Raw genomic sequence first — 14,470 nt, 5'->3', positions numbered from 1 at the left:
TCTGTAGCACCATACTTGGCCAATGGTAGCTGCTATATGAATATTTGTTTAAATGACTGTGTGGAGCTTGGTATTAAGCTTTCAGGGTGCTTAGAGTTTGGAGACAGAATAAACAGAATTCGGTTCTCTCTGAAACCAATAATGAGTCCATGGAAGAAAGGTTTATATGTTCTTGAATTTGAGAGCTGGGACTTAGGATTTAGGTACAGATGGAAGGGTATTTCTTCCTGTTCTGTCAGAATCAAAGAGTGCAGGGAAAAGAATCAGTGCTGCATTTGAGTAGGGTAAAGAGAGAGCCAATGAAGATGCTTAGGTAAAGTTTGTTGGGAAACAAGTGAGAAATAAAGTTGAATGATTGGGTAGGGGACCATACTGTGGATGGCCTCTGAAATCTAGGAGGAGATTTTTTGAGTGTTGGAATATTCTTAACAAAATGGTGTTTTGGAAAGATTAGTGTGGCAGTATGTAGATGGGAACAGAAGACACAGCTACCTTTTAGGGCTAGAAAACTGAGCCTCTGAGCTTTGCATACCTCTTGTGCCCAGAAGCACATGGCAAAACTGGAATTCAGACCAAAATGTTGAGTTGATAGTGATATTCTTTCCATTTCATCCTAACTACTTATAATTAATTACATGAAAATCATCATATCAAGGTAAATGATTAAAGATCATATTTATTTAGTTCCTTTTATAAAACATCCACGTTGTTTAAAAATATCATTTTGATCTTAACTCTCTTCTATGAGGATATTGACATTTTGGGTGCTGTCCTGTGTATTGTAGGATGTCTAGCAGCATCCCTGGCCAAACAAAAATGTCTCCAGGCATTGCCAGATGTCCACTGGAGACAAGTATTGCTTTAAAGCATACTTAAGGTATGGTGTCAGCCTAACCAGAAATATTTAGTGCTATATTGCAGGAATTAGTATCATATTCTAGTAACTTTGCTCCACTTATATTCCTAAGTTATAAAATAGTAATGTTCTGAAAATTAGGGAAAACTAAAGTGATTGTGTAATTTATTTGTACAAACTTGGACAGTTTGCAAATCAAGGGAGTGCTGGGATGCCAAAACAATAGACTTAAATTAGGACTTCCCTGGGCAGACTGAGATGAACGGTCACTCTAGGAGTAATCATCAAACATTTATTGAGTACCTACTGTGAGCAGAGCATTATGTTAAGATAATAAGGAGTAATCATAAGAACTGTGGCAATTGGAAAGCCTCGTGAAAAAGCTAAGTCTTGAATTGGTCTTGAAGTAAGGCTTGAGTTAGACAAGGAAAATGGAAAGGAAATTCTTTTTTCTCCCCCGGTAGTAAAAAGAACTTATGAACAAAGGCATCTGTGGTTTAACTGTCTATAACGCATGGAGTGAACATTTATTTGGTCAGTTTGACTAGACAAGAGGATTTTTTTCCTGAAGTGCTTGGGAGAGAGGATCAAAGGACAAAGTTTTGGATCCGGTAACACAGAATCTTGAAAATTAAGCTGGGGACTGTATCCAGTGGGAAGGTTTTTGAGCTGTGAAACAACGTTACACTGATCTCTGTCTTAGAGAGCTGAGTGATAGGGGCTGGTGGATGGATTGGAGGGATGCGAGTCTGGTAGGTAATGGGAAACCAGTAGAGAGTGTTGTAATAATAGCCTATGTTGTGTGAGATGAGGGTCTAAGCTAGAGTGAGGTCAGCGGAAATGAAAAGGAAAGGATGGATTTGAGGGCATTAATGAATTAATAGAATATGTTGACTGAATACATGGAGAGAGAAAACAGTCAAGGTTAGTGTAAAAATTTTCATTTGTTGACTGGAAAAAACAATGGTGTCATTTTAGGTCTGTTCGGGAATATTTGATTTTGGGGGGGATGTGTGTAGTAAGCGGTTAGAGCTCTGTGACTAACACCCAGGAGAAAGATTAGGGCTAGAACTATTAGAAAATCATGTATGTCCAAAAAGTGATAGTTGGTTATGATGAAACAAAAAAACCCTTCAAATTATAAAAGTTTCTGATAAACATAGAATAAAATAGTAGGAACAAAGAAATAGTTGTATCTTGTGAGGGAGCAGCTGATAAAATAACAAAAATCATGTGATATAAAAAGTGTGTGAAGAAATGGAAGAGCTCAGTTTTTACATTTATACTGTGTTTTCAAACCCTCATGTCATCACTTCTAGCTTTGGTAATTAAACTTTAATAAGTTATGTGGAAAAAACTGATGGGAAAGAGAAGAAAGTTAAGAGACTGGAGAATAGGTTGAATTTAGCCTCTTAAAGACACGGAGATAATTTGATTACTGTCACTTGGGAGAGATTCTGGTTAGTTGTTATGGGTATTTTGAAAGGAATGAATAAGGTGGAATGGCTGTGAATTAAAATAGGAAAAATTTAGTTCTGCTGATCTTACAACTGGAGTAACCAGATGGTACAATCAAGAATAACTGTAGAATTTCCATGGTTAATTTTTCAGGAAAAAATGCAGTGCTCTATTATGAATTCTTTGTCATTATATTCGTTTTCTCCTATGTGCCAGACAGTTTTCTTTGGGGGTGAGAATGGGGCATAAGAGATCAGGTGAAATATTCTTATTCCTGCCCTTGAGATGCTTGGAGTCCCATATGAGAGACAGTTATATAATTATGTGTAAATTGTATATATACATGCAACTGCAAACTAACAATGGAGGGCTAGATTAAGTTTTCTCTCTAGGACAATGCCAGTTCTAAAAGTATTATCCCTCCCTCTCCCTAAATGTATTTTATGCATTCTGACCCCCTCAGTATACAGGGCACTTCAGGAATCCTCGCATACCCACTCTTATCTTTCTTTCTATGAAACTCAAAAGAAAAAAAGAAGAGAATGTCTGGACTGGTCTTCTTAACATTAACTTTAGTTCTATAAGCAGAGTACAGGGTACCATTCTCTCTTACTTCCTCCTCTGGTGTATAACGTAAAAATATTGCCAAATTTTCTGTAGCACTTCAATTACCTGATATTTTAGGCTGATCTATTGTTGAGGTTAAGCACATATATTTACAAATATATGTATTTAAATATATTTGGTTTATATTTTTCTTATTTGATTCATATTTTCCTATTCTTATTTGGTTCATATTTTCACAAAGTGGATAAAATATTGTAATATTATACTAATTCAAGAAACCAATTTTAGATTCTGTAGGAATACTGCAAATAGAAATTCTCTGAGAGGACACTTGCTTAATCTTTATTGTATTAATAAACCTTTGTTATCAGTGTGCTGTGGATTCTAACTTTATGCTCTCATACCTTTTCTCAGAATTTTGTAGAAACCTTCTCAACAATAAGAAAAGTATATTAATTTTTAAAAACCTAACGTTAGTTGACAAACTATTAAAAGTCATTATAGTATGCATTATTATTATTTGCGAATTGAAGGATGTATCATTTGCTAAAACTTATGACTTTTTAGCTATAGGTACCATGGTTTCTACAATTAAGATCTTGTTTAAGGCATTTCACAGATAAAGTTAGCTATTGATGAGCAAGGTACTCTAAAAGAATTAGTGTGAATTACACACACATTTCATATATATGTAACACATATATCTGTATGTGTATATATATATATATATGTATATACATATACCCATGTATTTTTTCTGTGGACTAAAAAATTCCGCTATCAGTAGTAATTGCTATCTATTTATGTGGTTGTGGCTGGAAAGATGTGTACTAATCAGTATACATAAAGACTGTCTCTTGCTTTGCAGCGGTTGCCACAATTTGCAGCATCTGATGTAGTTTGAGACATTCTTCCTGATGTCTTTTCTCAGAAAGAACTCAGTTTCTGGTTGCTGTGCTCTCATTCAGTCTTACTGCAACTGTTTTTTTGTTATGCCTCATGGCTATGCCTCAACACTAGAAGTTTCTCTTTTTTTTATTTATTTTTATTTTTTTTATTTTTATTTTTTAAAGATTTTATTTTTGCCTTTTTCTCCCCAAAGCTCCCCCCCCCGGTACATAGTTGTATATTCTTCGTTGTGGGTCCTTCTAGTTGTGGTATGTGGGACGCCGCCTCAGCGTGGTTTGATGAGCAGTGTCATGTCCGCACCCAGGATTCGAACCAACGAAACACTGGGCTGCCTGCAGCGGAACGCGCGAACTTAACCACTCGGCCACGGGGCCAGCCCCCTAGAAGTTTCTCTTTTTAAAGAAGTAATTTCCAACCTCAGTTTTGTGGCATCCCAGGGAATATAAAAATTATTTTTATTTTCTTAAAATTAACAAACCCATGCCATACCAGAATGAAAATCAAGAGAGTCATGAAATGAAAATGAAAGAGTAGACTATCACTGTTAAAAGTTTGGGATTCACTGCTTTAAAGCTTTTCTTCAGTCTGCTCTGCTTGCTCTGCCCTGTTTTTTGGTTCATCATGTGTTCTACTGTCGTACCTGCTGTTTGTATATGTATCCTACCCTGCAGCTAATGTCACCTCAGTGCTTGTAAATTGTTCTCTTCTAAGACTTTATTCATGAATTCACTTTGTTAGTAATTACCATTATTATTGGTAATACTGGTGATGATCTTTTAAAAACCAGAAAGATTTATTTCTTGATATAAATATCATATGCTTTTAAGTCACCTAGTGGGCCAAATATAATAGTAAATGGCATGATGATCAATCTAAAATTTCAAGAAATTTGAACCGAAGATATTTTTCTTCACTTGAGTTGTGATTTTTTATTATAATAGCAGGATAAATTACAACTTTATGTTTTATGGTTGGTAGGGTTTACGAGAAGAGAGCAGAACAGCAAGAGGCTGTTAGATGATTACTATATTGAAGTCTTTAACTTAAGGATCTTTTGCATTCTTTTTTAACAATGGTATTAGACAGTAAAGTATAATAGTTAAGAGCACAGGTTCTGGAGCGGTCCTGGTTTTGCCACGCAATAGCTCTGCTACCTTGGACGAGTCATTTATCTCAGTGTGCCTCAGTGACCTCATCTGTAACACGGATTATTAATAGTACCTATCTCACAGATTTGTTGTGAAGATTGAAGGAGTTAGTATATTTAAAGTACTGAAACATGCCTGGTATGTAATAAGCACTTGATAAAATATAAATAATAATAATAATGTTTATTATTATTGCCACATCATCTAAGAAAGCTTGTTAGGGGTCAGCCTGGTGGCATAGTGGTTAAGTTCACACATTCCGCTTCGGCGGCCCAGGGTTCCCGGGCCTACACACTGCTTATTATCAAGCCATGCTGTGGCAGGTGTCCCACATATAAAGTAGAGGAAGATGGACACAGATGTTAGCTCAGGGCCAGTCTTCCTTAGCAAAAAGAGGAGGATTGGCGGCAGATGTTAGCTCAAGGCTAATCTTCCTCAAAAAAAAAAAAAAAAAGCAAGCTTGTTAAATCATTATAAAGCAATGTATCCCAATAGTTTAGAATTATTGAATTATATTTAGTTGTGGGTGAAACCAAAGATACTTTTATTAGCTAAAGCTTTTAAAAAACATAAAATTATAAAAATAGAAACAATTAGAATCTCAAAATGGTCACTTTGATATTATTTACTTTGGTATGTTGTTTCCTTTATCTTTTTTATGTGCATTTTTAAACATTGTAAATATGGTTGTTTTATTCAGTGTTCATTCAGATGCAAATATTTGATCATCTCTAAATGTCAGTCACTATGCCGGGGATTATGTATTGAACTTTGTGAAGACAGAGGCTCTGTTCTTTTGCCTTGAATATGCCTAACTCAATAAATAGATAGAAAAGGACGATTTTGAGGTATTAAAATTTGATTATTTTCCTTGGCCTGTAAAGTTTGCATACTAGTCTAAAGAAATTTATTTCAATAACAATTTTAATATATCTTTATTTTTCCTTAAGTTAAATCTTTGTTGTTATTAGCTTCACTAGACTACTTTCTGCTGACTACAATATGAAAAGTGATTACTATGGTTACCAGAAATTCAGCAAAGTGACTCCAGTCTCCTTTCCTATCTCCATTCGTTTAATTATATCTCTACTATATGTGGATGCATAGAAAAGTCAGGAGAGACATACTTGGAACTATAAATAACTTTGGAGGATAGAATTGGTGGGGTGAGGGAAATTATCATCACCCCTTACATTTATGCATTTCTATATTACTGAAAGTTGTTACACTTTTAAAAAAATAATAAAGTTATATTCTTAGTTTTTATCACCAATCATTTTATATAGGCGTGTGTGACATATAGGTCACAATATGACTTCTTATTGTCAGTTTCATAATATTCATACTCTTAATTACCTTTCTACTAGTTCTCTCAGTATTTAACAGTATACATAATTATATTTAATGGTGTTAATTCCTTGGTAATGATTGTTCTAAGGGAAAAAGTGATATCTTGAAAGACTAGTTTATTTCTAACAGCTTTTTTAAACAGCTGTTTTGAGGTATAATTTACATAGCCTAAAATCCACCTGTTTGTATGATGCTTTGTAGTATTTAGTGATTTCTAGTATATTTACAGAATACTAGAACCATCATCATAATCTTGTTTTAGAATGTTTTCAACATCCCCTAAAGAAACCTTGTATACCCATTAGCAGTCACTTCCTATTCCTCTTCTCCCTGCCCCCTCTCCCGTCCCTAGGCAACCACTGATCCACTTTCTGTCTCATGGATTTGCCTATTCTAGACATTCCATATAAATGGTGTCATACAATATGTGGTCTTTTGTGGCTGGCTTCTTTTACTTAGCATAATGTTTTTGAGGTTCATCCATATTGTAGCATTTTTATTGCCTTTAACACAATTTTTTAAATCTCTTTTCAACCTATAAATACCAACTCAAAAACTTCAAACAGGACAAAAATGAATAAAATATAAAGTAAGTCTCCTGTAATTAGAATGAGGGTTAGAGATGGAATTTCCTTTTTGATGGCGCATATCTAAGTGACTGCAAAGATGCTTTGTTAAAACACTTTGTTTTACCATGTAATACGTAGTGGGGCACCTAATATAACCTTCTGAGAAGTGTTCAAGGGAGCTTTCCTTGAAGAAATGACATTTAAGCTGAAGCTCAGTAATGAGAGCTGAAGTTGGGCAGGGGACGTTGAGGTAAGCGAGAAGTGGAATTGAGCTTGTTTCAGGCAAGGGGAACAGCATGCACAAATGAACTAAAAGCAAGTGTTGGGCTTTCCAGGAATAGAAATTAGTACCATATGGCTGTTATTTAGATTTGGATGATGGAGGAGGGTGAGAAATGTAGCTGAAAAAAATACTGCAACAGTTAGATCATTGCTCACATCTCAAGGGCCGTCAGGGCCAGTTTTTGGAAAAGACTCTCTCCTAAGGACAAAAGGAAGCTGGCACAGACTTTTTAGCAGATGAATATTAATAAAGTCAGATTCATATTTTAGAAAACAATTTGGCTGTAGTATATGGAATGGATTGGAAGGGAGCAAGACCAGAGCTTTTCAAATTAAAAAAAAAAAGATTTTGTCTTTTGCAAAATTGTTTTGGCCATTCTTTGTGCTTTATATTTTCATATAACTTTTAGAATCAGCTTGTCAATTTCTATAAAAATGACTGCTGAGATTTTTTAGGGATTATGTTGATTCTGTAGATAACTTAGGAAGAATTGACATCTTGACAGTATTGAGTCCTGAGATCTATGAACATGGTACGTCTCTCCGTTTGTCTTTAATTTCTCTCAGCAGTGCTTTATTGTTGCCAGTGTACAACTCTTGTACTTTGTTTGTTAAATTTATTTGTAAGTGTTTTCTTTTTGATGCTGTTGTGAATGGAATTGTATTTATTTCATATTCAAATTGTTCATTGATAATATATAGAAATACAGTTCTGTTTTTGCCTGTCAATATCTTGTGACCTTGCTAAACACATTTATTAATTCTAGTTGGTTTTTTGTTGTGTTTATTGTTTTTTGTAGATTCCTACAAAGGATTTTCTATATATGGGATCATGTTGTCTGTGAATAAAGACGCTTTTACTTCTGTCTTTCCAAATGGATGCCTTTGATTTCTTTTTCTTGCCTTTTTGCACTGATTCTAGTACAGCATTGAATAGAAATGATGAGCGTCTACATCCTTAACTTTGTTCTCAGTCTTAGAAGAAGCATTCATTCACCGTTCGAGCTATTTTTGTGAGAGTTTGTGTAGGATTGGTGTTTTTTTTCCCCTTAGTATTGATAAAATTAATAAGTTAAGACTTTTGGGTCTGGGCTTTTCTTTGTAGGAAGATTTCTAATTACTGATTCAATTTCTTCTTAGTAAATCTCTTCAGATTATCTGTTTCTTCTTGAGTCCCGTTTGGTAACTTATATCTTTCTAGGAATTTGTCTATCTTACCTAAGTTATCTATTTTGTTGGCATAAAGTTGTTGATAATGTTCCCTTATAATCCTTTTATTATTGTTAATGTTTGTAGCAATGTTCACCCTTTATTTCTGATTTTGGTATTTCATTTTTTCTGTCTTTTTTCTAGGTAAAGCTAAAGATTGATCAGTTTTTTAATTTTTTGAAAGAATGAACTTTGATTTTTTCTCTATTGTTTTTCTGTTTCATTGATTTCTACCAATGTTTAAAATCTCCTTCCTTCTGACTGCCTTGGGTTTAATTACTCTTCTTGTTTTATAATTTTTATGCTGAGATTGATTTTCTTTCCTAATATGTGTTTAAAATTATAAATTTTCCTCTGAGTACTTTGTTAGCTTCATCATGTAATTAGTGGTTATGTTATATTTTTGCTTTTATTCAGTTCAAGATATTTTCTAATTTCTCTTGTGATATCCTTTCACCTGTGGTTATTTGTAAGTATGTTTAATTTCCAAATATTTGGGATTTACTAAATTTTTTTGTTGTTCGTTTCTAATTTAATTCTATTGTGGTTGAACAGACTTTGGAGAATTTTAATTCTTTTACATTCAGAAAGGCTTTTTTATGGTCTGGATGATGATCTGTCCTGGAGAATGTTCTGTGTGCGTAAAAAGAATGTATATCTTGTTATTGTTGGGTGGAGTGTCTCGTAAATGTCAATTAAGTAAAGTTGATTGATAATGTTATTCAAGTCTTCTATATCCTTACCGATTCTGCATGTAGTTCTTTTTGCAGTTATTGAGTGGGGGCTATTGAAAACGCCAAACAAAATTTCTGAATTATCTCTTTTTTCTTTCAGTTTTACTACTGTTATTAGGTATATTTACATTTAATTTTTATATCTTCCTGATGTATTGATATGTCTTGTTTGTCTCTAGTAATATTTCTTAAACTCCAGCTCTCTTATGGTTACTATTATGCATAGTGTATCTTTTCCTGTCCTTTTATTTTCAACCTATTTGTGACTTTGAATCTAAGCTGTTTCTTTTGTAGACAACATATGGTTGGGTCTTGTTTTTTTTAATCCAGTCTGACCATCTCTGTCTTTTGAGTAGAATGCTTAGTCCATTCACATTTAATGTAATTATTGGTGTGGTTGGATTTATGTCTGCCATTTTTTTTGTTTGTTTTCAATGTGACTCAATTTCCTTTCTGTTCTTTCTGCCTCCTTTAACTGTGTGCTTGGTATGATGAGTGAGTTCCACTTGTATCTTGGACATTCTAGGTGTTATGTTGTGAGACTCATAATCATATTTCTTCTTTTTTAGTAGGCAGTTAGTCACCTTGTTTAGGTGTAAGTGGATGGGCCTGGATAGGGGTGGATGTTCAGCCAGGCCCTGCTGATACCACCTTGGCAAAAGTAGAGCACTGCCTCACACTACCTCCTTCCAGATGGATGGGGTGTAAGATCAGCTCCCTACTGAGCCCTACTGACACATGGAGGGTAAGGAAAAGAGAGAGGAGTTGTCCCACTTCCACTTGTCTCTGCCTCATTATTGCTGGGCAGGGATGGAGTCTCAGCACCCCACTGGACCTCTGTGACTTAATTTTAGCAGAAATAGAGTAATGAAGTAATATCTTTCAAGTTTTCTTGGCAAGTAAAAACTTAACAAAACTCAACCTGTTGTAAGTTGCATTAGCCATCAATAAACTGGCTGCATCCATCAGAACTAAGTCCCTCTTGATTAAACCATATATTATTATACAAGAAATTCAAAAGTGTCAGAGTGAAAAAAATGGTTTTAGTAGGCAAAATAGTTATTTTGAAGAGGTCTATGTGTTTTTAAGAAATGAGCAAAGGAGATGATATATGTAGTTATTGCAAATATTTTTACTTGGAATTTTCTTTAAAATTCAGGGACCAACACACCTAGGTCTTGCTAAAGGAGGATCCAGTTATATGCTACAACCCAACTCATGTGTCCTCTGGCCAGTTGAGAAGCACTTTGAAACCTCAGTTGAAGGTTTTCTGATTGAAGAATAATTTTGTGCCAATACTGTAAGGGCCAAAGCCCTCCATTTTTAGTCTTGGGGGTAGTGATAGGGCACCAAAATAAGAGAATAGAGTGATCGAAGATGGCATAAGCAGGAGTTATTGAATCAGTCTCCCCCTTTTCATCACTCTAGGAATGGACAGGTTGCTACATTAACTTCTATCTGTTAGTGGAAAGAAGGAGCATTCTCTATTGCCAGTTAGAGTATTAAATATGGGAATAGTGGGGGGAAATGTAGTTTATATGTGTAGAATCAGTAGGACTTAGTGACAGATTATTGATGAGGGTAGGAAATAAAAAAGATGAAGGAACCCAAAATTACTGTTAAGTTTTTAGCTTTTGTAACTGAAAGAATTATATTGCCATTGACAAAAACAGGAAAACTACCATTCATTGAATATAGGAGAAATGATGATGTTTTAGTTTAATTGATTTTGAATTGTTGATGTTTTATTCATTTACCTTATAGTAGTTTCTATATTTTTAAATATGCTAAAAGCACCTTACAACTTTTTCATAGACAGCTTTATCAGGATATAATTTACATACTATAAAATTTACCTGTAGCTATGTAATTTATGTACCATAAAATTAAGTGTATATTTTGATGAATTCAGTGTATTTACAATCGTGACACTGTTACTACAAACAACACCACCATGTAATTTTAGAACTTTTATATCACCCTGAAGAGGAACCTTTTCCCCATTCCTACCTCCATCTCTAAGCAATAACTAATCTACTTTCTGCTCCATGTTCTTTTCTAGACGTTTCATATAAATGGAATCATACAATATGTGTTTTTTTGTGTCTGTCTTCTTTCACTGAGCATGTTTTTGAGGCTCGCTCATGTATCTTGCACTTTTTAAAATGAGTTTTATAGTTAATAGTAGAGAAACATATTAAGTACATGTGAGTCATGGGGGTAAATTGTGTGAAAAACCAGTCAGTATACGGAAAAGTTATATATTGGAAGAGTGGCGATGATGTCATAAAGTGATTTCATTGTCTATCATTAGTCTATAGAGGATTCGCTTGCTAAATATTTGCTAACATAGAATATCAGTATATGATAATTATCATAATTAAAGGGAATGCTGAGGTAGAGATTTGTTGTGAAACATTTGTAGTATTTAAGTTGGAAAGGGAATGAACTCCATTGGTTTCATTTTCATTTTGAATTTTTAATAAGTTGTTTAACAAGTTGAGATTGTATTTCATTATTTCTGTCCGAATGAATATGAATTGAGGACCAGAGAAATGACTGTTCACCCTATTGTCTTGATTATCTTGATCAGAGCTAAATAATTGATGTGACAGACCTAAGTTATAGATAGGGGAGATGAAAGAATGGACGGAAAATGTACATTTTGCCACTGGGAAGTAGTTTGTCAATTATGGTACTGTAGAGATATATTTAAATATTTACACCAGAACACACTTCACTTTATTGCCGTAACTTGACTAATGTAAAATATGAAATTATTAACTGCCTGCCTTATTGAGACATTTGACTGTATAGATATATCAAAGCATAATTTTGTTTACTTCATAAATTCCACTTAAAGTATCTTAATTTGGAAACTACTCTGGTTAGAATTCAAGTAACTTCACATTTTCCATATGGGGTCGCATTTGAAATAAATTAATATCAGTTGACATAATCTGGACTAATCTGAGGAAATACTATAAAGTAGGCAATTTAAGTACACCCTTTCCCTATCTTCTCGCCTTTTTCTTTTCATATATCTTCTCCAGGAGCTTATAAAATACTGTCTCTTTCTTCTTTCCTGAGACTGAAGTAATTTCACAAATTGATTCATATTAAATTATTAAGAATTTAAAATAGTGCTTTTCTCTGATGTTTCATCATTTGAAAAGTGGGCTACAAAATGGTTACTGCTTAACTGAAAGGAGTGAGTTACTAATGGTAGATTTTTGTGTGGTTTGTGGTAGGAAGGCATTATATTAGGGAGTTAGTCGAGTACTATTGTAAATAGAATAAACCATTGTAAGGATAAATGTTTCCTCATAGTTTTTTGTAATGAGAGTAAAAGAGACATTTTAGGATTGGACAGTTGGGCTCATTTGAGTTCATTTAATAGTTGAGATTTGGGTTTATGTTGATCGTTGTAGTGTCATTTTCTTCCTGTGCACAAAGTAACTGTGGGTGATTTTAAAATACTCTGTCACTTTTACTCCCCACCCAAATATAAATCTATCCAAAAGGATCCCTATCTTATAACCTTGTGCTTAATAATGAATGTTACCCTTTTGTTTTTTGTTTTCTTCTAGGCTGTACTCATCACCAAAGAAAAAACTTACACCAATGCAGAAATCGGTTAGTCCATTAGTTTGGTGCAGGCAAGTTTTGGATTACCCAAGTCCTGATGTTGAATGTGCTAAAAAGTCTCTTATCCACAAACTTGATCAAACTATGTCAGGTATGTCTATAACTTTACTTGTGAATTCATCTCTTTGCTTTCTTTAATCAAAAAACAGATAAATGTTGAGTGGTATGTTTTTAGGAAGGCAATTATTTGCTTGGATAGTGTTTTTTGAACCTCATTGTGCATACCATCATGAGTTTTTGCCATATGCACATAACCTGTTCTGTTATTTACTTAATAGATTTCTTTTCTTCAGCCTCCTTATTTTTATTTAGCTTCATCCTAAAGAAAAATAGCCATGAAATAATGGATTTTATGTGATAGCTGTTTTTCTAATACAAGTTAAAACAAATACCTATTTTAAAAAATGTTTGTCTGGTATCATCTAAAATCATCTCACTTCCTACCCTCAGGGAAATTGTGATGTGGTAGAAAGATAACAGGTTGAGAGCCAGAGTTAGACCTTATTCTTCTTCTAGCACTTGGTTACTGTCTGACTCTGCGCATTATTTAACTTCTGTGAGCTCAGATTTCTCATAAGAATCATGAACCTTAAAAGGTTATTTTGAAGATTACATGATCTTTATGAAAGAGCCTGTCATGTTTTTCTGGCTCATAGTAGATTCTTAATAAATGTATTCATTTCCTTGTTATGTTGTTCTTGTTTTTTTTCTTTAATTTGGTGTTTAGATTTAAATTCTTTTTATCTTCTTTTGTTTAATAGCATTCACAAAGCTGACAAAATATATCTGTCACTATGTATGGCCTTTAATGGAGCATGCCAGTATGGGGTAGAAATGTAGGAGAAATATTGGCTCTTTCTTGGAATTTATCTCAGTATCTTAAGAATGTTACTGTTTTCTGGAATACTCACATAGTAAAGGATTGATGCATGATTACTGATTCTAAATAGCTTTTTGTTTTTGTTTTTTGCATTGTATTTACTTGGCACCCATGTACTTAAAATTGCTTATTTTGGCTTTGTTATTGAAATATGTACTCTCTTGTTTAGAGTGTAAGCTGAAAATGGTCAGAGGACTCAAAGGGGAGATTAAAAAGTTAAACTGTCTTACTAAAAAAGCGTAGTTCGCTTGGCTGTAAGGAGTAATGATTATTATATGAAAATAACATATAGGATGTGACGGAGCTTCTCAGTCTGTTTTGACATTAAAGTCCTACTTTTCCTCTGTGTAGAGAATCTCTTTTGAAAAAGCAATAGCCTTTATGTAATTTTTAAACATGTTTTTGTCTGAATATCAAGTGTTTTTAGAATTGTATCCTGGAGGTTGGTTAAAATCATATTCATAAGAGAGTATTAGAAATAGGTAGACAAGCTAGTAGACAATTTGAAATAAGTGGAAAATTTATAACTCAGATGATATTATTTAGACATTTATTAAAAATAGTTTTAGAACCAGCCCTGATGGCCTAGTGGTTAAAGTTTGGTGTATTCTGCTTCAGTGGCCTAGGTTTGGTTCCCGGGCACACAACCATACCATTCTTCTGTCAGTAGCTATGCTGTGGTAGTGGCTCACATGGAGGAACTAGAAGGACTTACAACTAGAATGTGCAGCTATGTCCTGCGGCTTTGGGGAGGAAAACAAAAAAAGAGAGAGAGAGGAAGGTTGGCAACAGAAGGTTAGCTCAGGGCGAATCTTTCCCAGCAAAAAATATATATGTATTTTTTAGTAACAATTTTCCAG

The 14,470-nt window shown here is 34.0% G+C and overlaps 1 protein-coding gene across 2 annotated transcripts in view; it reads left to right on the top strand.

Moving 5' to 3' along the window:
• The window catches only part of SLAIN2 (SLAIN motif family member 2), an 84,792-nt gene that overhangs the window by 21,877 nt on the left and 48,445 nt on the right, over positions 1 to 14,470 (top strand). For both annotated transcript variants that reach the window (XM_008521629.2, XM_070615011.1), the window contains exon 2: positions 12,673 to 12,821. In XM_008521629.2, coding sequence (XP_008519851.2) covers positions 12,673 to 12,821 — 149 coding nt within the window. The remainder of the gene's footprint in view (positions 1 to 12,672; positions 12,822 to 14,470) is intronic.

Source organism: Equus przewalskii, chromosome 3 (genome assembly GCF_037783145.1).
Source record: "Equus przewalskii isolate Varuska chromosome 3, EquPr2, whole genome shotgun sequence".
NCBI lineage: Eukaryota > Metazoa > Chordata > Mammalia > Perissodactyla > Equidae > Equus > Equus przewalskii.
This window is presented reverse-complemented; position numbering and strand designations above follow the sequence as displayed.